The sequence below is a fragment of the Dendrobates tinctorius genome, unplaced genomic scaffold (genome assembly GCF_039654945.1).
Source record: "Dendrobates tinctorius isolate UK_male_01 unplaced genomic scaffold, ASM3965494v1 ptg000518l, whole genome shotgun sequence".
Taxonomy (NCBI): domain Eukaryota; kingdom Metazoa; phylum Chordata; class Amphibia; order Anura; family Dendrobatidae; genus Dendrobates; species Dendrobates tinctorius.
Genome location: NW_027362177.1, coordinates 139,709 through 163,350, shown reverse-complemented (window position 1 = coordinate 163,350; position 23,642 = coordinate 139,709). Strand labels below are relative to the sequence as shown.

The 23,642-nt window shown below is 40.7% G+C and overlaps 1 protein-coding gene across 20 annotated transcripts in view; it reads left to right on the top strand.

Annotated features, from left to right (window-relative positions):
* LOC141078221 (protocadherin Fat 4-like) overlaps positions 1 to 22,699 on the top strand; it is a 294,498-nt gene extending 271,799 nt beyond the window's left edge. For 12 of the 20 annotated variants that reach the window (XM_073565031.1, XM_073565026.1, XM_073565023.1 and 9 more), the window contains 5 exons: positions 1,210 to 1,287; positions 5,288 to 5,365; positions 9,614 to 9,730; positions 11,211 to 11,382; positions 20,889 to 21,043. In XM_073565031.1, coding sequence (XP_073421132.1) covers positions 1,210 to 1,287; positions 5,288 to 5,365; positions 9,614 to 9,730; positions 11,211 to 11,382; positions 20,889 to 20,909 — 466 coding nt within the window. In that variant the 3' untranslated portion in view covers positions 20,910 to 21,043. Of the gene's footprint in view, positions 1 to 1,209; positions 1,288 to 5,287; positions 5,366 to 9,613; positions 9,731 to 11,210; positions 11,383 to 20,888 lie in introns of all 20 variants that reach the window. The other 8 variants (XM_073565034.1, XM_073565029.1, XM_073565024.1 and 5 more) reach the window with 6 other exon arrangements.
* The last annotated feature ends 943 nt before the right edge of the window (positions 22,700 to 23,642 follow it).

Below are 23,642 nucleotides of genomic sequence, written 5' to 3'. Positions count from 1 at the left end.
CACCCCACACAAGTTAAATAATATCAAGAGCAACAAAAGAAACCGACTGACAGATAAACAAAAAAAAGTCACTAAGGCCTGTTTCATACTTCCGTTTTTGACCATCAGTCAAAATCCGCCAGATTTAGAAAAAAACGGATCCGCCATTTTTTTTGGCGGATCCTTTTTTTCCCCCATTGAGTTGCATTACCGGTGGATCTTGACGGATAGCCATCCGTTGGATCCGTTTTTTTGCGGATCCACCGGCAGCTCATATTCAAAAAAAGGGGTGACAGAGTCCCTTTAAAGCTGAAGCTTTATTTTACGAAAGACAATGTTACCAAAAATGCCATCACACCACTTGCGAGGGCCCTAATTTACTGTAAAGCATTCCTGCAAGAAAGGAACCACCTGCTGTGGCTTTAAGAAAATGGTAAATAAGATAATCAGTAAGCAAGGGAATAAGAGGTGCCCTACCCACAATTAAAGTGCCCACGCCACTTCCATTTAACATAATGCTAATGACTTGAATCTAAGGACCATTCGCAGACCCTGTCCCTTTGCTATATTCTCCTGTGATCACTGAAGAGCTATGGTGTAAATGACAGGCGTAAGCCTGAGATCACTACATTTTGTCTCAGTTACACCAATATCTTAATACTTCAGGATGGACATCTAAGCCTTTTCTCTTTCAGATATAGATCGCAAAAATAAATAGAAATCTGTTCTCTTAGTAAAAGTAACAAGATGGTCACTATAGCTGAAAGGGGAAGGGAGGTGCATTGTCTTTTTTGTTATGATATTCCTGAATTGCTTGTTATACGTATGTATACAGTAGAAAAGCTTATATTAACTGAACATGTCAGAAAATTACCTATTGTTAAAATTATGTTAAAGGGGATTGTCCTACGTTGATATTTTTTTCTGAAGCTCAGATGATGCTTATATGCATGTCCATGTGAATAATCGGAAGTAGGAATCCAATATTACACTTACTGACCATTTTTAAAATTTAAATTTTTTTAAATAACTATAACAAAAAAACATTAATATCTTAAAAAAAAAGAAAAAAAACCTGACACATAATGGAACGTAATAGATCATTAATAGTCAATAGGACTCTTCTGTTTCAGTCGCATCCGTTAGACAGACAATGACCTGTTTATGACTTTGCAGTGTGGTCAGGTCTGTGCAAAAGCTCCAGTAATTCTTCCTTTCTGTATCCTGCAGAGTTACCACAGAAAAGGAACTTGCAGAAGTCAAGATAAGTGAAGATACCGAGGAGCCCACTATAGGACAAGAAGACAGGTATGTTGATGGTGGACCCTGATTATATGACCTGAGCTAACTACCTGCCTGCTCTGCCCACTGCTGGCTCACAGCAGTCACAGACCGCTCTTGCTGGTGTTTCTCCTGCTCCATGTCAACTAAGCAGCTCTTCTGGGATGCATTGTTGACAGGTAATGACTGCCGACATCATGCTGATCGATAGCTGGTTCCCCCAATTAGACTGAAGGGAGTCGTCTGTCAATCAGCATGACATCAGCAGTCACACCCTGACAAAGCAGAGGGGAAGAGCTGCTCTGGTGACATGGAGAAGCAGAATCAAGTGCGGTCCACAACCGGTCTGAGCTGGCATTGGGCAGGACAGTCAGGCGGTTAGCAACTACAGTTTAAACCCCTGATGGCGAACCTATGACACACGTGTCAGTGCTGACACTCGTAGCCATTTTCGCTGACACGCGGCCGCATACAGAAAATTATGGGGCTGCATGCCAAGAAGGATGTTTTCATCCTCGGCTCCTGCGTGGCCACGTGCAGTGTAGAAACTTTGTGCCAGAGGTCTGTAGGCCAAAATAACAGAACTCCGGCAGAGAGCGTCTAGTTCTGCTACTTCTGGTTAGGCCGCTAGGGGCCCTCACTTCCGGCCGGCGGAGCACAGCAGGGAGAAGCGGATTGCCGCAGATCGCATCTCTGGGGGCCCCTTGTGATTACCAGCAACTGCATAACGGTTATAACCAGCAACATCATCCAATCTACTGGGCCCTGGGGTGTCGTGGATTGTTAAATAAACAAGCATTACTGAGATAAGTGAGGGGGAGGCTGGGAGAGGCGGGGGCCTGTGATATGGGTGCCATTTACCGTCATTAGAAATAGCAGCAGCCATCTTAATTTACATAAGGAACACCATCAGCATAGTGCAGACTCCATTTCACCACTCTTACTGTTTTGCATCCTTGTTAACCCCTATCTCTGCTTATTAACCCTGCCCTTTCCTAAAAGACAGTTACATGTGCCATGTGTCTTGTGGTCAGTTAGGGAAGTTAACCTCTAATTGCCTGCAGGGCTAACAGGCTATCTATAATTCTATCTTCTGCCACTGCCCCCCTGATGGACCCAAAAAATAAAAAAACAAGGTTAAGTAAAGGAAGTGGTCATAGCAGTAGCCGACCCTTTCAAGAGTTATGGACTGAGATGTATGGCATTATAGAAAAAAATGGCAGATCATTTTGCGTTCTATGTTCTGAAACAGTAGTAAGCAGAACGTGGAATATAAATAGACATTTTGAAACTAATCATTCCCAGCTCCTGAAAAAAAGTGAGGATGAAAGGAAGGAATACATTTCCAGGCAGCTACACCTTTATAAGAGCCAATCTAATTCCATGCATCAATTTATAAAAGGCTCTACAAATTTAACGCCTGCAAGTTTGAGCATTGCTCACTCCATAGCTCAGCATGGAAAAGCACTCAGTGAGGGAGAATTTATTAAAGAAACTTTCCTAAGATGTGCGCCAGTTCTATTTGACGATATGCAGAATAAAGATGCAATTATTAAAAGAATATCTGACTTACCACTCAGTAGAAATATCATAAAAGACCGAATAATGAGACTGAACACAAATGTACAACATCAATTAAAGAGAGACATAAGTGAATGCAAATATTTTTCGATCTCTCTTGATGAAACTACTGATGTCACATCACATGCTCAGTTGGCCATTATTGGTCGATATTCTGATGGTCTCACAATGAGAAAAGAGTTGATAAAGTTAGTATCAGTGCCAACAACTTAGTACATCAGGAAGCGAAATATGTAAGGTTGTTATTCAAACATTCCGTGACCTAAGCATTGAGATCTCTAAAGTTGTGTCAGTGACGACAGATGGGGCACCAAACATGGTGGGGAAAAAAGTTGGATTTGTCAAATTGTTTACGGATGCTATTGGACATCCGATTGTGCCTTTCCATTGTATTATCCATCAGGAGGCTTTATGTGCCAAGGCAGGATTCACCGACTTAAACGACTTAATGTCAGTTGTTACAAAAATAGTTAATTTAATAGCTGCTCGCCCCCTTCACAAGCGAGAATTTTCTGCACTTTTGCTGGAGGTTGATTCCGCCTACAGTGGAATGCTGATGTACAATAATGTAAGATGGCTGAGCCGAGGCAAAGTTCTTGAGCGCTTTGTGGAGTGCTTTGAAGAAGTTAAGGTATTTCTTGAGGATAAGGATCTGGGAATCTTTCCTCAGCTCAATGATGATAAGTGGGTCAGCACCCTGTTGTTTTTTACAGATCTCTCTGTTCATATTAATTAACTGAACTTAAAGTTACAAGGTTTTGGCAAAAGTATTGACGTTATGTTTGGATACATAAAAGCTTTTGAAAGTGAACTTAAAATTTTCAAGCGAGATGTAGAAACTAAAACTTATAAGTATTTTCCTCGAGTAACAAAGTATTTTGAGAAGGCCAGTGCAGGTGTACAAAATGAAATGGAACCCTTGCATATAAAGTACCAGCATGTTTTAGACTCGTTACTTGACCAGTTCAGTGATAGATTTAATCAATTTAGAAGCCTAGTTCAGACCATGAAAATAATTAAGTATCCTGATGTAGTAGTCTACAGTAGTTTGGAATTAAATGGTTTCCAATGGATGCAAATTGATGATATGGAGATGCAACTTGCAGAATTTCAAGACAGCAACTGGGCTCAGGTGTTTGTCGACTTGAGGTCAAAGCTTGAGAATCTGGAAAGGTATCGCTTGGAGAATCAAGAGGAGTGCCACTACGAACAAGAAATTTGGAGTGCCTGGAACCGATTACCAGACACTTTTAGCACCCTGAAAAATAAAGCCATGGCTTTTCTCACAATTTTTCCCTCTACGTTCTTTTGTGAGACCTTATTCTCAGCTTTAAATAATATCAAAACCAACAAAAGCAACAGATTGACAGATGAAGTTAGTAGTGCTTGCTTGGGCTTGAAGTGTACTAAATACCAACCTTCAATTGAAGGTTTAGCCAATGAAATTCAGCAACAAAAAAGTCACTAATAGGCAGGTTAGTTAAAGAATTCCCCCTCCCCCTCACTTATCTTAGTTCACGGCACCCCACACAAGTTAAATAATATCAAGAGCAACAAAACAAACCGACTGACAGATGAACAAAAAAAAGTCACTAAGGCCTGTTTCACACTTCCATTTTTGACCATCAGTCAAAATCCGCCGGTTTTTGAAAAAAACGGATCCGCCATTTTTTTTTTTGCGGATCCGTTTTTTTCCCCATTGAGTTGCATTACCGGCGGATCTTGACGGATGGCCATCCGTTGGATCCGTTTTTTTGCTTATCCGCCAAATTTTTTGCGTCCGCCGACATGCCTGGACGGACCCTGCAACTTTTTTTGGCTGCAGGATCCGCATTTTACAGTGCGCATGCCTGGAGAAAGGAAGTCAGCCGGAAATTTAACCCTGAAATCCTTACTGGCGGGCGAAAAAAAATTCTCTCTCTCTCTCTCTCTTCTTCCCGGCTCCTTTAAAATTCATCATTCGGCGGATCCGTCAAAAAAAACGGTCCAGTGGCATCCGTTCACATCAGTTAGCAACGGATCCGCTTTCCACCATTTTGGCGGATTTTAACTGACCCAAAAAAGCGGAAGTGTGAAACAGGCCTAAGCAGGTAAGTTAAATAATTAGTTTTGGGTTTATTAAATACAGTTATATATTATAGTTATACATTTTTGTTATTTAAACTATAAATATCCCAAAATTATGGGGTTTTTTTCTCGAAGTGACACACCACCCAAGTTATGCTTGTTTTTTTGGCGAATTTTGACACACCAAGCTCAAAAGGTTGCCCATCACTGGTTTAAGCCAATAAAGAATCAATTTTGCAGTTTCTAGATAGCTTAAGTGTGACTTTATTTTTGCAAAAGACAGTGTTACCAAAAATGCCATCAAACACTGTTTATGACTTTGAAAAGTATTTAGGTCTGTGCAAAAGCTCCAGTAATTCTTCATTTCTGTATTCTGCAGCGATACCTCAGAAAAGGAGATTGCACAAGTTCAAATTATTGAAGATAAAGAGGAGCCCACTATAGAACAAGTAGATAGGTATGATGAGGGTGGACCCTAATTATATGACCTGTACTTGTATGCAGACTGGGTGTTTTGCAGCTTTTTATGCATTTTTTTAATGCTAATCTTCAGCTGCTTTTAACAGTAGCAGCAAAGACTATGAGATTTCATAAATCTCATGCACACAGCGTGCCTTTTTTTTGTCATCAGTATTTTGTGCTTTGCTTGTTTTTTTGGAGATAGAGCATGTCAATCCTTTTAACGTTTTTCAGCGTTTTCACTCATTGAATTGAATGGAAAAACCCATGAAAAGAACACACCAAAATGCCACGAAAAAAGCAGCAAAGCCTGCATTTTTGCCATAGCTTCTTTCCTGCCAAGCACTCAGGCTTTGCTGCAGAAAAAAAGCTGCAAAAACGCACAGTGTGAACTTAGCCTTATATAAACTTGTTTTTGTTTTAAAACAAATAGTTCGGAAATGATTATATTAGAAATTAAGGAGCAAATTTATTTAACCTTGTCACATAACTCACTTCTCAGCACGTGTCTTGGGGTTGCGTTTGCAAGGGTTAACCTATCTCCTCTCACTCAGTCCAGCATTCACCCTCTGTTCTATGCTGCAATGGGAGCATAAATCACACCCCGACACAGGCCACACACCCCGCTTCATACACGCTGCCACCACTCACCGAACACACGGGCAATGAGTCCTGGAAATATTACTACTATGTGCCAATCACCAGGATCATACACTCTAAGGCTATGGATTCTTTAGAGCATACAAGGTTCAAATTTATTAAAGTTTTAAGCTTTAATGGAAAAGGTACAATGCTTACAATAAAAGGATATAAAATATGGAAATAAAAAGTGACATACAAATATGCAAAACAGTTATAAAATAAAAAGGGAGAAAACTTACACAAATGTCTAAACTTTGTATTCTGGCTTCTGCACCCTGAGGGGGGAGGATAAATATGAAATGGATCACATCAGCTTGACTGCCCCCTCAACTGTGAACAAGTTTCTATGTGTAAAGGCCTAATTTGTAGATTTAACCTGGAGATCAGATTTCTAGACCAGCCTCTCATGTTATTATTATAATCCTTGGTTTGTGTCTGGATCCTGGCTATTTAACCAATGCATACATTATTTTTCTTTGAACACTATTTGTGTGACCTTTCTCATAGTAAATAGATAGTGTCCTGATGCAATTTGGTATCTCTCCATCAAAGACACTAGCAGGGGTGTAATGTTTCCAATTCTGTGTGTGTTCTCAGGAAGACCCCCTGGGGGGGTCAGGGACCAGGAAAACAGCCTTCTCAGGATAACATATGTTGTGACCTTTGTAATGAGCTGCAGCCTGGAACATATGCTATCACCTTTGTGAGAGCTGCAGTCTAAGAACAGATGTTAATTTACTGCCGGTCATACATCCATATTTCACTACAAGCCTCGTACCATAATAAATGCCCACTGTGCAGAGTGAAAGTTAATTAAAGGGGTTTTCCAGGACTATTTTTCAGGACTAACTACCAGCCTATTCTACAAGTTGCCGATTCAGAGCCATCACAAACCACTTCTGACGGTGATTCTGCTGCTCCATGCCAACAGAGCAGCTCTTCCTCTTCTGCTCTGCTCTGTTGACAGGGCGTAACTGCCTATGTCATGCTGATTGACAGCCAGCTCGCCGCAGTTAGACAGCAGGCTGTCCATCAGCATGATATTGGCAGTCACACCCCATCGTCAAAGCAGAGCGGAAGGGAGACTGCTGTTCTGTTGACGTGACATCAGCAAAATGAGCAGAATTGCTGGCAGGAGTGGTCTATGACCTCTAGGGCTGGACTGGGTCTTAAAAGCCAGCAGCCCAGATATTAACCCCTTTGAGACCTAGCCTGTTTTCACCTTAATGACCAGGCCAATTTTTACAATTCTGACTACTGTCACTTTATGAGGTCATAACTCTGGAGTGCTTGTTGAAGATTGTTTTCTCGTGACATATTGTACTTTATGATAGTGGTATAATTTCTTTACTATGAGTTGCGTTCAAAGTTTTAATTTTTATGCTCTTAAATCATAGACTCATATTGCACAAAATAGTTAATAAATAACATTTCCCACATGTCTACTTTACATCAGCACAATTTTGTAAACATAATTTTTTTTTCTTAGGAAGTTATAAGGGTTAAAAGTTGACCAGTGATTTCTCATTTTTACAATAAAATTTGCAAAACCATTTTTTTTAGGGACCACCTCACATTTGAAGTGACTTTGAGGGGTCTACATGACAGAAAATACCCCAAAATGACACCATTCTAAAAACGGTACCCCTCAAGGTATTCAAAACCATATTCAAGAAATTTATTAACCCTTCAAGTGCTTCATAGGAATTTTTGGAATGTGGAAGGAAAAAATAAACAATTTACCTTTCTTTCCAAAAAATTTTCCTTTAGGCCTATTTTTTTTTTCACTTTTGCAAGGGTAACAGGAGAAAATGAACCATACATTTTGTTGTGCAATTTCTCCTGAGCATGCCGATACCCCATATGTGGGGGAAATCTACTGTTTTGGGTGCACAGCAGGGCTCGGAAAGGAAGGAGCGCCATTTGACGTTGGGAATGCAAAATTTGATGGATAATAAGCAAATCAGCAAGAAGGTCCCTGTTGAGAACCTGCACAATATGCACATATAAGGTCTGCAGCGCACTACTGTAAAACTGAGATCACCATTTAATGGTCATTGTATGGTGGTGATATTAGTCTTAGTACAGGGGTTTTGGTTAAAGTAGTTGTCGAAGATTGAAGTTAAAGTTTGCAGTGACTGTGGACTTCTGAATCCTCACAGAGCTCGCTCGCTGTGAGGATTCTCTGGTGCAGGCGCTGGGAGTTGGTGATCATGTGCAGTGGTGTAACTTGAACAGAATTTGCCCCAAAGCAAAAGCTGTAAGGGGGCCCCCAATTATTGCAAGTCTTTAATAGCATTGGTCTTTTTATATAGGCCAAAGGGACTTTCTTGAAACCCTTACGCCTACTGTAGTTACGCCCCTGATCACGTGAGCACAAATATTTGTATACATGCGGTGACATGCCAACTAGACACGCACAACCTCGCTGAGTACAAGTGAAATCAGCAAAGCTAGTTCCAATGTGGCCAGAGATGTGAAAATCGCATACTTACGGTCACATGATGGCCGCTCCAATGCTGACACCGGAGAATTCTTACAGTGTGCGCTATGAAGATTCATAAGTCTGAAGTCACATAGACTTTAACCTTTATCAATCAGTATGGTGGTATTATTAATACTGGATATACTGGTAATATTTTGTTATGGTTTGTTGGTATTTGTCTGTAATATTGCAATATTATTACTTAGATATTCTAATTAGTTAATCTTATATAGCAACATTATTTTTATTATTAGAAATATTGGTTTTGAGCATGGGCCTGTGTGATTTCAAATGCCAGGGCTGAATTTCTGCCCCAGTCCGTCTTTGTCACACATTGAGCGTCCACCGCTCCAAGTTGTGATGCCAGTCATACCTCCTGAGCTGTACCACCCTGGTCTGTGCAGGAGCAGTCAGCCAGAGGCACCTATGTCTGTGAGGAGATTCCATGCAAAGCACATTTCAGCGCATGCACATGCTGCAGAACTCCGATCATAGCGTGCATGCATGCTCTAACCGAAAGCCATTATACCAGTGCCAGCGGCCCACTGTGTGTCAGAAAGCTGCAGTCCATCAGGAATCTGCCCCATGAGGAAGATTGCCAGTCTTGGCCTGGTAACTGCTCTGTGCCAGCAGAGATTTATGTCATGCTGATTGACAGCTGGCTTCCCACACTTAGGCCGGGTTCACACTTGCATCTGGGTAGAGTGCATGGGGCTGCATACTTCCTCCTTAAGCTCCACCTACTTGCACATGCGTCCTGCATACTTATATTTAACACTGGGTACGCAGGGACATGTGTTGTATATGGATGTGTCTCCAGGCGTCGTTTTGATGTGCCCGCCGAACGCAACATGTTGCATTTCTGTGCAGACAGCGGGCATGTCTGTTCACAAAAACTGAGGCATGATGGCAGCCCCATAACTAAAAAAAAATGGACAATCAAAATAGAATCGTGACAGAAGGACATCCTGCGATCAGTCTTACGTCAGAGGACCCGTTTAACAAAAATGGATTGCACAAAACGGACAACACAGACAATAATCTGTTTTTGACTTTCCAGTGCAGTGAAGTGTGTGCACAGGCTCCAGTATATGTTCATTTCTGTCATTTGTTTTACAGCACACTACGGACAGAAAAGGAAACGGGAACAACAGTAACGGAAACTGTAGACGTGACGATCAGTAAAACAGTGACTTATGTTGAGGATCCCAGTTATGAAAGCACTTTTGCAGACAGGTATTATCCAAACCAGTGTTATGGCTGAGGCCCTGGAAAAATGGTCTGTGCTTGTACAGAGACTATTACAGTATATATAATAATAATTTTTTTTATAAATAAAGCAACTAAAAAGATCCCTAACTGATAGCACCTGAGCTGCATAAGGGATTACCGTACATGGTAAATTTCTCTTACAATCACTAATTTATCTGTCCTTAGAATGCAGAAGTGAACAGTGCCAGAATTACCCTTTATGTCTCTTCAAGTAGCACAGGTGTATGGTATCTTCCCATTGTGCATGGATCAGGGAGGTACCTATAAATATGATGCCACTGGCACCGCTCACCTACCAATGTGCATCGTTGTCGCATACATAGGACAGGATTTTTTGAGTTTTCCTACGTATATCCATGTGAGAGAGGCTATATATTTTGGTCTCCTTTTTAAATCGGATGCAGTGGCTTACCGATAATAGCGCCAGACCACACTGGATGCAGATACAGTTGAAAGCAGTGGTGGAACAGCAGGCCATCAGCTCCCTCCTCCATCATTCTTCCTGTGCGTCTGATGTCTCAGGGCAATGGAAGATATAACATCATTATATCGCAACTGCTGTGCAGACCACACGCTGCAGACACTGGTGGAACGAGGAGAGGTATTTTTGAGTTCATTGTGAGGGCCATTATAATACTTGGAAGGCTATATGAGGGCCATCATACTATTTGTAGGGCTATACGTCAGCCAATCTGTAGAATGTAAGTCCACAAGGCAGGATCCTCTTTCATCTGTTCCAGTCTATCATTGTTAGTTTGTTTACTGTAAGTTGTATCTGTATTTTGTATGTAACCCCATCAGCACCATGGAATTAATGGTGCTATATAAATAAATCATAATAATTATACTGTTTGAAGGCCTACATGGGGGTGAATTATACTGTTTGGAGGGCCACATATGGGCCAATTGTACTTTTTGAATAGTATAATGAAGGGTCACTATACTGTTTGGAAGGCTAGCGAGAGTCATCATACTGTATGCAGGCTATCATACAGTGTAGATGATTGTGTGGGGCTCAACTTATGAAATGGACCCACTGAGCCCCAGCTATGGGTGGAAATACAGGCCCCGAGCTTCGTTGCAGCTGGTAGAATTCAAAATGGAGAGCAAGGATGAGACACCCTCGGGAATAATTTTTTTTTTTTTGTGCGGGGTGCAGTTAGGATGTTTCCTATGGGACCCCATGATTTTAATGTTCATACCTGGTCAGACGTGTCAATTTTAACTTCTTTCAATGAAGTCGGAATTCTCACTCCAGTAGGCGGTAGTTGTAAAAATTGGGAAAAAACTGTAGACAGAAATCTTGTCTTTAAAGACACGCCAAATTTGTGAAACACCATGCAACGCTAAGATCAATTTTGCCCAAATAAATGCAGCCACATGCACAATGGAGTTAAAAAATTCCCTCATTAACGTTTTACTCCTTTATTTTTTATCTATCTAGTAAACCAGAGCCAAGTGTACATAAAGTTGTAACAGTATCTGAAGAAGAAATAATAAAAGATGGAAAAGAACTAAAGATAGTAGAGGAGAAACAAATAGAATATGTAGAAACCTGGGAATCTTATGAAAGCAGTGAGGAAAGCAGTGATGAAAGCAGTGAAGATTCTGACATGGTACAGTCTTTGTTATAAACTATATTCTGCATAGAAAAACAATGCTAAGAATGAAAAGATATTACCTGAAATTTTGCTTTCACTGAGACTTAAAGAAGCACTGAAATCTCCACCTTGAATAAAGAGGTAACAATTATATAGACACTTTATAACCCCATATCATGCCAGATGCCTATACATAACTAAAAGAGATAAAATACTGCCAGAATTTAAAAAAAAAAAAAAAAAAAAATACTATATTTTTTTTAATAAAACTATTATTATGTGCTGCCTTTGGACTTGAAAGCAACATTTCCAGTAACTATTTTACTTTCCCATTTGGTCTTCAGCTACAAAGAAGGAATTTACATTGAATATTTGATTTGACCTGTAGTGGCCACAAAAGTCTTTTCTCAGTCGCTTCACTGGAGCACAAGGAAACCATGTGTGTATGCGGCTGCCACCAAGATTTACACGTAAAAGAACTTTGTCAGCACAGAATGATTGTTCAAACCATGTACAGTCGCCCGATGCATCATGGCAGAGCCGAACATTTAAATGCACCTCCCCACCTGCTTGGTTTCAACTAGAGATGAGCGACTTTGCCTTTTTTAGGGTCGAGTCGGGTTTCATGAAACCCGACTTTCTCAAATGTCGTGTCGAACGAAATCAAAGGTCCGACTGAAACACGAAACCCAATGCAAGTTAATGGGGAAGCAAAGTTGGCAAGGAGTGGAGGACAGTAATCACATCTACATGCCGGACCGCTTTTTTAAAGTGCACAAAATCTCTCTCTCTCTATCTCTCTCTCGTGCACCCACACCATAGAGGACCTGTACTTGGTTTGAACAATGATTCCATGCTGATTGAGACCCCTGAAGACTACACCCAACTGCAGACAACTAACTAAACGAGTTTTAGATTATTGTCAGTAGGAGGCAGACACAGGTCTGAGATCCAGATATTTTTTTTTCCCGTTATTTTTTTTTTCTTGTTTTTTCTTTCCTTCATTTTTAGGTTGGGAAACAGAGCAGAATGAGCTCTCGGTCACACCATATACAGATTATGGGCACATTGCTGAAAAGGTCTCGTTTTATCTTCTATGGTCTAGTTGGCAGGACCCGAAACCCTATCACAGTCCCGTTCAGGTGATCAGGCATGGTCCTTGCCCTTGTCTAATGTCTACTCACCACAGGGAGGCGTGTGCATGTAGAGAAGACATATCTCAAGATACCAATAAAGATGTTTTCAAGGACCCCAGAAGATCATCTCTAAAAGGTTCTGCAAAGATGACCATGCAAGACCTTCATTTTCAGGACATATAAGTGTATCCCGAACTCCATAGGGACTCTCTTCAGGCAGTGGGGTCTCCCTGGATCCATCTCTTTTGGCATGCTGGCTCTCTGTGGAAGCCAGCATGATAGACCTGCTCCCAGCCCTTCGTATATCTCCTGGGCACCACCATCTTTACTGTGCATGCTTGGTACAACAGCTCCTGCTCGCTCTTTCAGACAGCGGGTACAGCCATCCTCATATCCTGCAACCTAGTGCCCAAAGGACCCCATGGCTGGACCTGTGAAGTCCTCCCTAGTTGGAAAAGTCACATGATAGGTTATTGTACCCAGCATTCACTGCAACTTGCGTTGGCAAATTTTTACTTCTTGGTCAGTATCCTTTGCCAAGGCATCCTTTCCATGGGTTCCTATAACTGAGTTGTTGGACCTTGCAGAGCAGACTGCCATTGTGGATAAGTATGTCTGTTTTGTCTCAATTAAAGTTGTGTACTGTTCTGCAATCAACATTGTGATGATCTGTTGCGTTCTTGGCGCAAGTCGAGATACACAGTCCCGCATCTAAAAAGATCCCTTACTAACATTGCTTTTCATGACTGTCTTCTGTTTGGGCCCAAAATGAACAAGGATCACCTTGAAAGCCACAAGAGAACCCTGCTTCCAAATACCATTCCAATCATCCTGCTAGAAAATGGAAACTACAACAGTGTCATCATTTTCACCAATTTTCTCCCTTCTGCCAGGAGAGGCCTCCACCCCACATGGGATGAAGAGACCTTCCTTCAAGCCAGTTCCATCCTGCCTTCCACAAGGTCAGTTGGAAAATTCCTCTATATCCAAAGGTAACAAGTTTTCCTCAGCACCTGGGAACCTCTTTAGGGACACTTGGATCAGGGAGGTGGTTTCCTCCCCACCCATGAGCAAAGTGTTTATCTGTGTGGCCCTCCACTAGGCACGGAAGGGATCCAGTAGAAATGTCCAAGTGCCAACCTGCATGACACCATATACTATATCTCATCACTATCCGATCAGGCATTATTGTTCTGGTTTGAGTGCAAGAGCTCTTTAATGATTTTGTTTTGTTCCAACCTCATTGTCATCCCAATTGGGACTTCTCAGTATGGCCCACTCTGGAGCTGAAGCTGTTGACTAAACAGAACTGACTACACTGCTTCAGGATGGAATGTCTTCATTCCATTGCAGCCTTCATGGAACCCGGTTAATTTCTGTACCCAGTGGACAATAAGATGTGTATCACTTTCTTTGCATTTTTCACAGCTTAACAGATTTTGTTGTCAATTTCAAAGTCCAACATGCTCATTTCCCAGTTGTGGCTCTTCACTTCAGCTTGACTACAGCACAAGGATATGCACGGAGATCAGGGCTGCCATCATGACCATCTTGTGTGTCAGGAGAAGTGTGGTCATGCCCTACTTGGTGACATTTTCATCTCAGCTCACTTTTATTCAGAGAAAACTCTCCCGTATGGATGGATGGTCAACAAATCTAAGTCTACTCTGATTCCTGCTCAACATATCGTCTTTTTGTGGATGTTATTCTACATGGTCCCGGCAAAAGTTTTCGTTCCAGATGATAAAATGTCTGCTTCTCTAAATGGCATCTGTTTCTTGAAGCATCCCTCGCCATTTCCCTCCACTTTCACATGAGCTTCCTAGGCAAGATGGTTGCTGACATCAAGACAATTCTTTTTGCATGCTCCGCTTGTCCTCTCAATGGGAATGGGAGTGGGACACAACTGTATTCTCCCTGGATCATCCAGTTCTCCACCTTTCAAGCATCATACAGTTTCTTGTCTGGTGATAGGTCTCCCCTTCCCTCGCCTCAGCTGCTTTTTTTGTTCCTATTCATTGGCAGATGATGATGACGGATGCCAGTCTTCTCAGCTGAGTGGTCTTCCAGAAGTTCACTGTTCAGGGACTATGGAAGAATCATGAAGCCCTCTATGTCCTGAATTTCAGGGCCATTTGTCTGTCCCTTCTCCATTGACAGGACCAGCTGCCAGGTCTATTCATCCGGATCCAGTCCGACAATGCCACAACGGTGGCCATTCATAGCACGAACAAACAGTCAGTTAGCAATGGCACAGATATTTATGATTCTTGTCTTGGCAAAATGAAGAATTCCAGCAATCTCAGCAGTCTACGTACTACATACCCACAGTCGATTACAGCGCCACAAACTTCCTAAGCCGCAATAGGATATCCACAGGTAGATGATCTCCTTATAAGACATCTTCCTCCAGATTTGCATTTGGTGGTATACTCCAGACATCATCCTAATGCCATTCAGTCTGAACCGAAATTGCTCAAGAAGATCAAGTTGGAAGGGATTCCAGTCATTCTTATTAAGTATCTTCAAATGGCCAAGTGGTCTAAGGCTCTGCCTTTAGGTCACAATATTCACTGGGTTCAGATACCATTTCTGACATCAATATTTTTGTCTCTTGGACTGGCCCAGAAGACCCTGGTATGCAGAAAGAATTTCAATCTTCTCACAGATGCTCCGTGGAGATTGCCGGATCATCCAGACCTACTTTCCCAGGGTCCCCTTTTTCTCCCACATTAGTGGTCACTCAATTTACCGGCATGGCTGTTGAGTTCTAAGGTCTTCCATTTTCTCCTGTCATTCTGACTATTTTTAAGCGCTGATGCCCTATTTGTCTCATTCGTTTATACTTGGAAGAACCTTTTTTTCGTTGGCATGTATCCAACCATGTCTTCTTTATGCCCTTTTTTCTCCCGGATCTTCTCACTTTCCAGGATGATATAATTGAAAGCCGGGCTCCCAACTCATGGGCCCCATAGTGGCAGCGTGGTCTGATGCTATTAGTGGTAGGTCACTTTTCCAGTCACATGAGCTAAAACTGTGATTATTATTATTTATAATTATAGCGCCATTTATTCCATGGTGCTTTACATGTGAGGAGGGGTATACATGATGAAAACAAGTACAGTAATCTTAAACAATACAAGTCACGACTGGTACAGGAGGAGAGAGAGGACCCTGCTAGCGAGGGCTCACAATATACAAGGGATGGGTGAGAATACAGTAAGTGAGGGTAGAGCTGGTCGTGCAGTGGTTTGGTCGATCAGTGGTTACTGCAGGTTGTAGGCTTGTCAGAAGAGGTAGGTCAGATTCTTTTTGAAGGTTTCCATGGTAGGCGAGAGTCTGATATGTTGTGGTAGAGAGTTCCAGAGTAGGGATGATGCGCGGGAGAAATCTTGTATGCGATTGTGGGAAGAGGAGATAAGAGGGGAGTAGAGAAGGAGATCTTGTGAGGATCGGAGGTTGCGTGCAGGTAAGTACCGGGAGATGTGTTTCAAACAGAGATCTACAGTAGTAGGTCTTCTAAGAACAATGGAAAAATCCCACAGTGGAACTAAGTCTCTGAATTCAGGAGTTATTATTTTTGAGACCATTAAATAATTTGGAAATGAGACGATGATGAGAGAATTTAACATTAGTCATGCAGTTGATGGTCACAATATGAACCTCGAGATTATTTAGTTTAAAACCTTTGTGAAATACCTATTATCAGAACTGCTGGATACAAAGAACATACATGTGGGAAAACTGAGACTCTTCCAGAAACAGTGCACACTTTTATTAGATCTTAAAATAAGTGTTGCTAATGATACAATGACAAAACTCAAAAATCCATTCTCTCTTAACTTGGTCCTTTCAAATTCCAGGCTATAAGATATAATTTTTTGAGAGATTGATGGTGAAGAAAAAGATTAGGAGTCAGATGAAACTGCATCTAAAGGGGATGATAAGAAACCTAGAGTTCTCATATTGCTGTGAAAACTTTTTTCTGAAGAGAGAAAATAAGAGGAGGCAATTTTTTTCGGGATTGTCTACATCTTCTTCTGAGGTAGGCCGAAGGTCATGTAGATAGACTCTAACAAAGACTCCAAGAATAACATATTTGTTTTAGGAAGAATACATGATTTCTCCCAATTGACAACAAACCCCAGATATTGTAGTAGATGAATCATCTTGACTTCTCAGATGTTGAGCTCATAGGACCACTATGAAGCCTATTAAGTTGGGAGAATCTCGAGATTTTTTAGATGCAGGAAACTGGGCTCTCACAGATTTCTCACATCAGAATTAATTCTTGGAGGATCAAGGATTCTCTGGTTTCTTAGACTTTTCTGCAAAGGAGGACCTGTAATTTTGATTATTCTTCCTTTATGATTTTTTTTCTTCTCTTCACAGATCTAAAAAGGGCCTTGATCCTCTTTGCTGTTAAAATAAATGAGGAGGAAACTCCCTTTTGAACTGTGGAAAAATAACCCCTTTCCTTTCTGGACATTTTTTACGTCCCTTATCAGTCCCTCAGCATTCTCTCTTTAATTTTGGTTTGCGTAAACCTGACATTTTTCTCAGAGATCACTGTAATAGTTTCTGAATCAAAACTTAACATTTCTGCATCAGTGAAAGGGAATCAAAAGAAGATCTATGGCGTCTCTTGCTTTTCTTTATAAAAGTTGAGCGATTATTGGAAGAACGCTCATCAGGAAGCAGTTGGAGGCAGCAAATACATAAACTATTTGCTCTTTTGCTTTTTTTTTACCCCTTATAGTAGAGAGGCTGAGGCTTCAGGTTCAGAAGCATTATAATCAAAACACACATATATTCAAAACACACAACCGCAGGACAGCCATCAGAAGAGGGCTGATGACATGACATTTGCAAGTCTTGTGTTTTTTAGTTATTTTTTGACTACCTCTGCTGGATTGGTTTGACGTTCTGGCACACACTGAGGAAACTGCAAAAGTGCCTGTGCCAGAACTGTATGAAGCACTAATGCAAGTGGATCTTAGGAAGAGCATCATGCCCTTAGTAAAAAAGTGAGTTGAACAAAGCGCATGCATCCACTGACAAAAACAGGATCATAGGAATGCCCATGATAGCCTCCTCTAAGGTGTCCAGTGTATAACCACTTCTCAGTACTGTGCTAAGCAGAGAATGAGTAGTCAATAAAATATATGTGGAACACACTCCCCGTTAATGCACTCCAATTGGTAAAGCCTTGTACACCCAAATGGCATAAACCATATCGCGAATAGGTGAACATAATTGAGTTTATCAGTAAGGACAATAAAAACACAAGGGTGTTTGGCTTGATGAGGGGCTTATATAGCCTCTAATTAATTATGTTAATTCTATATTCTTGGTTGGCTGGTATTAGGTAAATATTTAGGGTTGGACACACCCAGTGTCAGACTGGGGTGCTAAGGGCCCATTCGTAACATTGACTGTGGGGGCCCACTTTTCACCTGCATACAAATATTACACTACCCTCGTTCACAAATTTACCTCGATATAATAATAAGCTGGGCCTGGGTAATTTGGTAAATGAATGATGATATGCTGTTTTTATATGTACAGAGTGAATCAATTGAATTATGCCAAATAATGCCCATATAGTGGTGTTGGGGGCCCAGATCTGCACAGGGGCCCACCGGGGGATTCCCGTTACTCTATGGGCCAGTCCGAGCCTGGACTTACCCTTCTATGTTGCTCAGGACAAAATGGGAAAATTATTGTTATCGCTTAAATTTGTTATCAAAATTATGAAAGGCAGGGAATGTGATAAAAATAAACTTATACAGTAGTCACATGCTCATGGTCAGGAATTTTCCTAGGTGCATATAAAAATTTTGTTACAACATTCCTAGTATTTTTTTTAAAATACTGGATAACCTCTTTACCTTTAGGCATATCTAAACACATGAGGTAACAATTTTTGAACTATTATAAAAAATTTACTTAAAGAACAAGTTTATCCAAGATCAATCTCACTTGTGAAAAACAAAGTGTGATACAAACAATAACCAAGAGCAGCAACATTTACAGATAAAAACTTAAAGAGTTATTTCCAACATTGAAAAGTTATCACTTATCCTCAGAATAGGTAATCATTTTCTGATCGGTGGGGGTCAGATCCCTGGCAAACTCCATTGGGTTCTGAAAAGTCTGCACATGCTCCATTCATTCTCTATGGGACTACTGGGAAAAGCCAAGTGCTGTATGTGGCTTATTCCAACAGTCCCATAGAGAAAAAATGGAGTTGTATTGCGCATGTGCAGCCGCTGCTCTATTCCAACACTGCGTTTCATACCCTTTTATTGGAAAGATATCGCCTATATTGTGGATGAGTGATAATTTACAAAGTTGGCAATTACTTTTTAACCAAGTTAATCCGTTAGGTGGAACACTATCTTTCACTTTCATTTTTTTAATCCCACTTTCCAAGAGTCAAATTTTTTTTTATCTTTTCATCGAAATTGCTGTATGATGAGTTGCAGTTGCAGTTTTTAATACAGTACCGTAATTTAATTTTGCAGATAACATCTTTATTAATTTATAGAGTTGAGCAAAAAGATTAGTGCAGCACTAGTCCAATGTCCATTTCAGTGCTCAATGGCAGGTGGACCAGCGCAGTAAGAACCTCATTGACTGGCACTCGAACGCTGAACAAAATGCGTACTGCCCTATTCTGGCTGCCACGAGCAGTGAAATGGACGTCAGACCAGTGTAGCATGAATATTTTTGCTCATCTCTATAAATTGAAATAAAAAAAGCACATAAAGTCTACTGATTGGACAGATACAACAAATAGGATACCTGGTGGGGAAAAAAAACATTAGGAAACTAATATCTAATGGGGAAAACACTTTCATATATCATGTCATTCAATAGTGAAACAATAGCAGCATCTAGAGGCAAAAAGTGGTCAGTTAGGATGAAGGCATACATTACCCAACAATAAACTCCTTCCCCCTAAAATAAAATTAAAAATACCCAAATTCAAAACTGTAAGCCTGGAGGAGAGATTTGCCAAGGAGAAGAAAAGTAGAACAAATATCACAACAAAGTAACTTCAGTTAAGCCACCAAAAGATCTGTCGCTCACAATGTTGATTTCACTATGGCAAAGTATTGTCATGGCATCCTCTGCGCAGGAAAAATTACATGTTTATTTATTTTTACAAGACAAGGTGACCAAATCCTGCATTTTTCATGTCATTTACTGTGTGCGATAAATAATGTTGTGATTGAACTTAAAAGGGAACCTGTCATGTGAAAAAATGCTATGACCCAGCAGATCTGGGGTTAATCTGCAGGTTCATAGAGTTCTAAAGTGGCTTCAGTCACTACTCAGTACAACATAGTGAGCGGGAGCTGTAACCGCGCCTCCAGCACTGACTGACAGCCTGCTTTGCACTGATGCACTGCTGAGCTGGCTGTCAGTCGGTGCTGGGGTACGGTTACAGCCGCTCACTACGTACTAAGCAGTTACTGAAGCCACACCTCTTTCACTGAAAGAACAAGGCTGCTGGGAGGGATAAATTTAACTTCCAAAGACATACTGATTGGGAATTTAGATTGTGAGCCCCATCGGGGATAGCAATGATAATGTGTGCAAACTCTAAAGCACTGCAGAATATGTTGGCGCTGTATAAAAAAAATTATTATATTATTAGTTACTTTCTCCCAATAGCCAGGCTTTCAGCACAGCGGCCGCACGGCTTCAGAACGCCAACAACCTGAAGATTACCCCTATATCTGCAGGTTAATGTTGTTTTTTCACATGACTAGTTCCCTTTAATTTATATTTTTGTAATACTTTACACTACTTTTTAGACATATTTTTAGTCCCCATAGGGGACACGAACTAGCAATCACTTGATTGTCCTTTCAGCACATATGTCTGGTAGGACTTCACATTGCCCTTTCAGCACATATGTCTGGTAGGACTTCACAGGAGTACAAAATGGCAAACGTGGGCTTTCATTAGAGCCCACAGCCACCAAGCTAATCCCCTCAGATGCATTGCTTCATTAGACCCCCTATGTCTAACTGCCTAGATGCAGCAGTAGCTTTTGATTGAATCGTCTAAAAGGTAAAAGTGTTGCAGTCAAAGGTTGTTCTAAGCTCAGGTGTCAGTTTCTGTCTCATTTGTTTTTAAGGTCATGTAAAGTGAACAGCTTTTATTGTGCTTTATGTCTTTACCTTTTTGTTTCTTTCCTTTATGAATATTTATTCACAGCTATGTTTGGTTATGGTCACATTTCATGTGGTAAGAAGTCTATAGTAGAATTATTTCTAGGTTTACATATTTTACTTATATATAATGTGATGATGCTGTCTTTGGCATAAGAATGCATGTTCACAAATCTGTGTTTATGTTCCTCTCTTAAAGGAATCTACTAAAAAACGATGAAATACAGCAACAAATCTCTGAATTTCCTGAAATTGTCAGCATTCAAGAAAGTGAAAGTCCAGAGAGTGAGGGCGATGAGATAAAGACATGTGGCGGTGTTACGTTTTTAAAGGAGGAATAAATAATATTGTTTATTCCTTAAAAGATCTGTTGTCAGGGTAGCATAGCGCCTTTCATCAGCCAAATTTGAAAGTTGCATTATATTCTGCTACTTATTAGAAGATAATAATAATACTTTAAAGGGGTTGTCCCATACATAAAATAATATATATATATATATATATATATATATACACAGTTGTGCTCCAAAGTTTACATATAAGGTAAGAATTTTTGCTTTCTTGGCTTTTTTTCAGAGAATATGACTGATAACATCAAAACTTTTTCTCCACTCATGGTTAGTGGTTGGGTGAAGCCATTTGTTGTCAAACTACTGAGTTTTCTCTTTTTAAATCATAATGACAACCCAAGACATCCAAATGACCCTGATCAAAAGTTCACATACCCCATTTCTTAATACCGTGTATTGCCCCCTCTAACATAAATGACAACTTAAAGTATATTGTGGTAGCTGTGGATGAGGTTCTTTATTTTCTCGGATGGTAAAGCTGCCTATTCTTCTTGGAAAAAAGCCTCCAGTTCCTGTAAATTCCTGGTCAGTTTAGCATGAACTGCACACTTGAGATCTCCCCAGAGTGGCTCAATGATATTGAGGTCAGGAGACTGAGATAGCCACTCCAGAACCTTCACTTTGTTCTGCTGTAGCCAATGACAGGTTGACTTGGCCTTGTGTTTTGGATCGTTGTCATTTTGGAATGTCCAAGTACGTCCCATGCGCAGCTTCCAGGCTGATGATTGCAAATTTGTGTCCAGTATTTGCTGATAACGTGCTGCATTCATCTTTCCTTCAACTTTGACCAAGTTTCCCGTGCCTTTGTAGCTCACACATGCCCAAAACATCAGCAATCCACCTCCGTGCTTTATAGTAGAAATGGTGTTCCTTTCATCATAGGCCTTGTTGAGCTCTCTCCAAATGTAACATTTATGGTCGTGGCCACAAAGTTCAATTTTGGTCTCATCACTCCAAATTACCTTGTTACAGAAGTTTTGAGGCTTATCTCTGTGCTGTTTTGCATATTGTAGGCGAGATACTTTGCAGCATTTGCGCAATAATGTCTTTTTTTCTAGCGACTCGACCATGTAGCCCATTTTTCTTCAAGTGCCTCCTTATTGTGCAGCCACACCGCTAGTTTTCAGAGAGTCTTGTAATTCAGCTGATGTTATTTGTGGGTTTTGCTTTGCATCCCGAACAATTTTCCTGGCAGTCGTGGATGACTTTTTTTGTTGATCTACCTGACCATGGTTTTGTTTTTACAGAGCCCCTGATTTTTCATTTGTTAATCACAGTTTGAACGCTGCTGACTGGCATTATCAATTCCTTGGATATCTTTTTGTATCCCTTTCTTGTATTATACAGTTCAACTACCTTTTCCTGTAGATCCATTGACAATTCTTTTGCTTTCCCCATGACTCACAATCCAGAAACGTCAGTGGCTGGATGAAAGATGCACGAGTCTGCCTGGATGCCAGAAACTCACTCAGCTTTTATGCACACACACTGATTACAAACAAACAGGTCACAGGTGAGGATGTTACCTTTAGTAGCCATTCAAACCCATTTGTGTCAACTTCTGTGCATGTTATCAGGCCCAAATCATCAGGGTATGTGAACTTTTGATCAGGGTCATTTTGATGTTTTTTTGTTGTCAATTTGATTTAAAATGAGAAAACACAGTAGTCTGACAATAAATGGCTTCACCCAACCACTAACCATGAGTTTAGGTGTTATCATTCATATTCTCTGGAAAAGGCAAAGAAAGCAAAAATTCTGCTGGGGTATGTAAACTTTGAGCACAACTGTATATGGTCATGGTTAAATCAGCAGTAAAGTACATCTGCAAACAAGAGAGATAAAGCTAGAAGTAATAATAGTATTCATTACCGAGATGTGCCCTGCGTTCCTCTGCGCGCGTTTCAGCACTTGCCTTCTTCCGGGGGGAGTGATTAATATGGAACAGGATAATAAACTATATAGTACACAGTAACCAATCACCTAAAGTGAGGCTTCATTGGTCTTTGTGTCGCTGAGCCTGATTGGCACATGCAGGTGATGGTAACCTCCCACCGGTCACATCCCCAGAAGCATCACGGTGACGTCACGCACACGTGACCCCGGCAGTCCGCCCACATGTGTCACATCTGTGGAGCATCAGGTCACGCGCACAGGGCGGCACCATGGAGACGCGACAAAGGATGGGAGCGGCGGAGGAGTCAGCCTGCATGCATACTGTCAGCACACATAGATCGTTTATGTAGAAATGTATGGAGCCCTGCTTTATTGTTATTATTCTGTGTATTGGATTACTTGGCATAATTCAAACAACAGGATAACAAAAATTGTTGAATTTATACTATATTCAGATAGGATAAACTCACTTAGAGAGACGGATAATAATTATTCAACATAGCGATTATAGTGAATTGCTGGGAATCTATTGGAGTGATTTTAAGAGCTGAAAATAATGTGAAATGTGTATGACTAAAGTAATGAAGGGAGGAAACATGAGGGAGATTATGTGTACATTAGTGAAATAAAAGATAAGCACAATTATTACAATATGTAGTTAAAATAAAGCAGTAAGAACGCATGTGTGAAAATAAGAGAGATAAAAA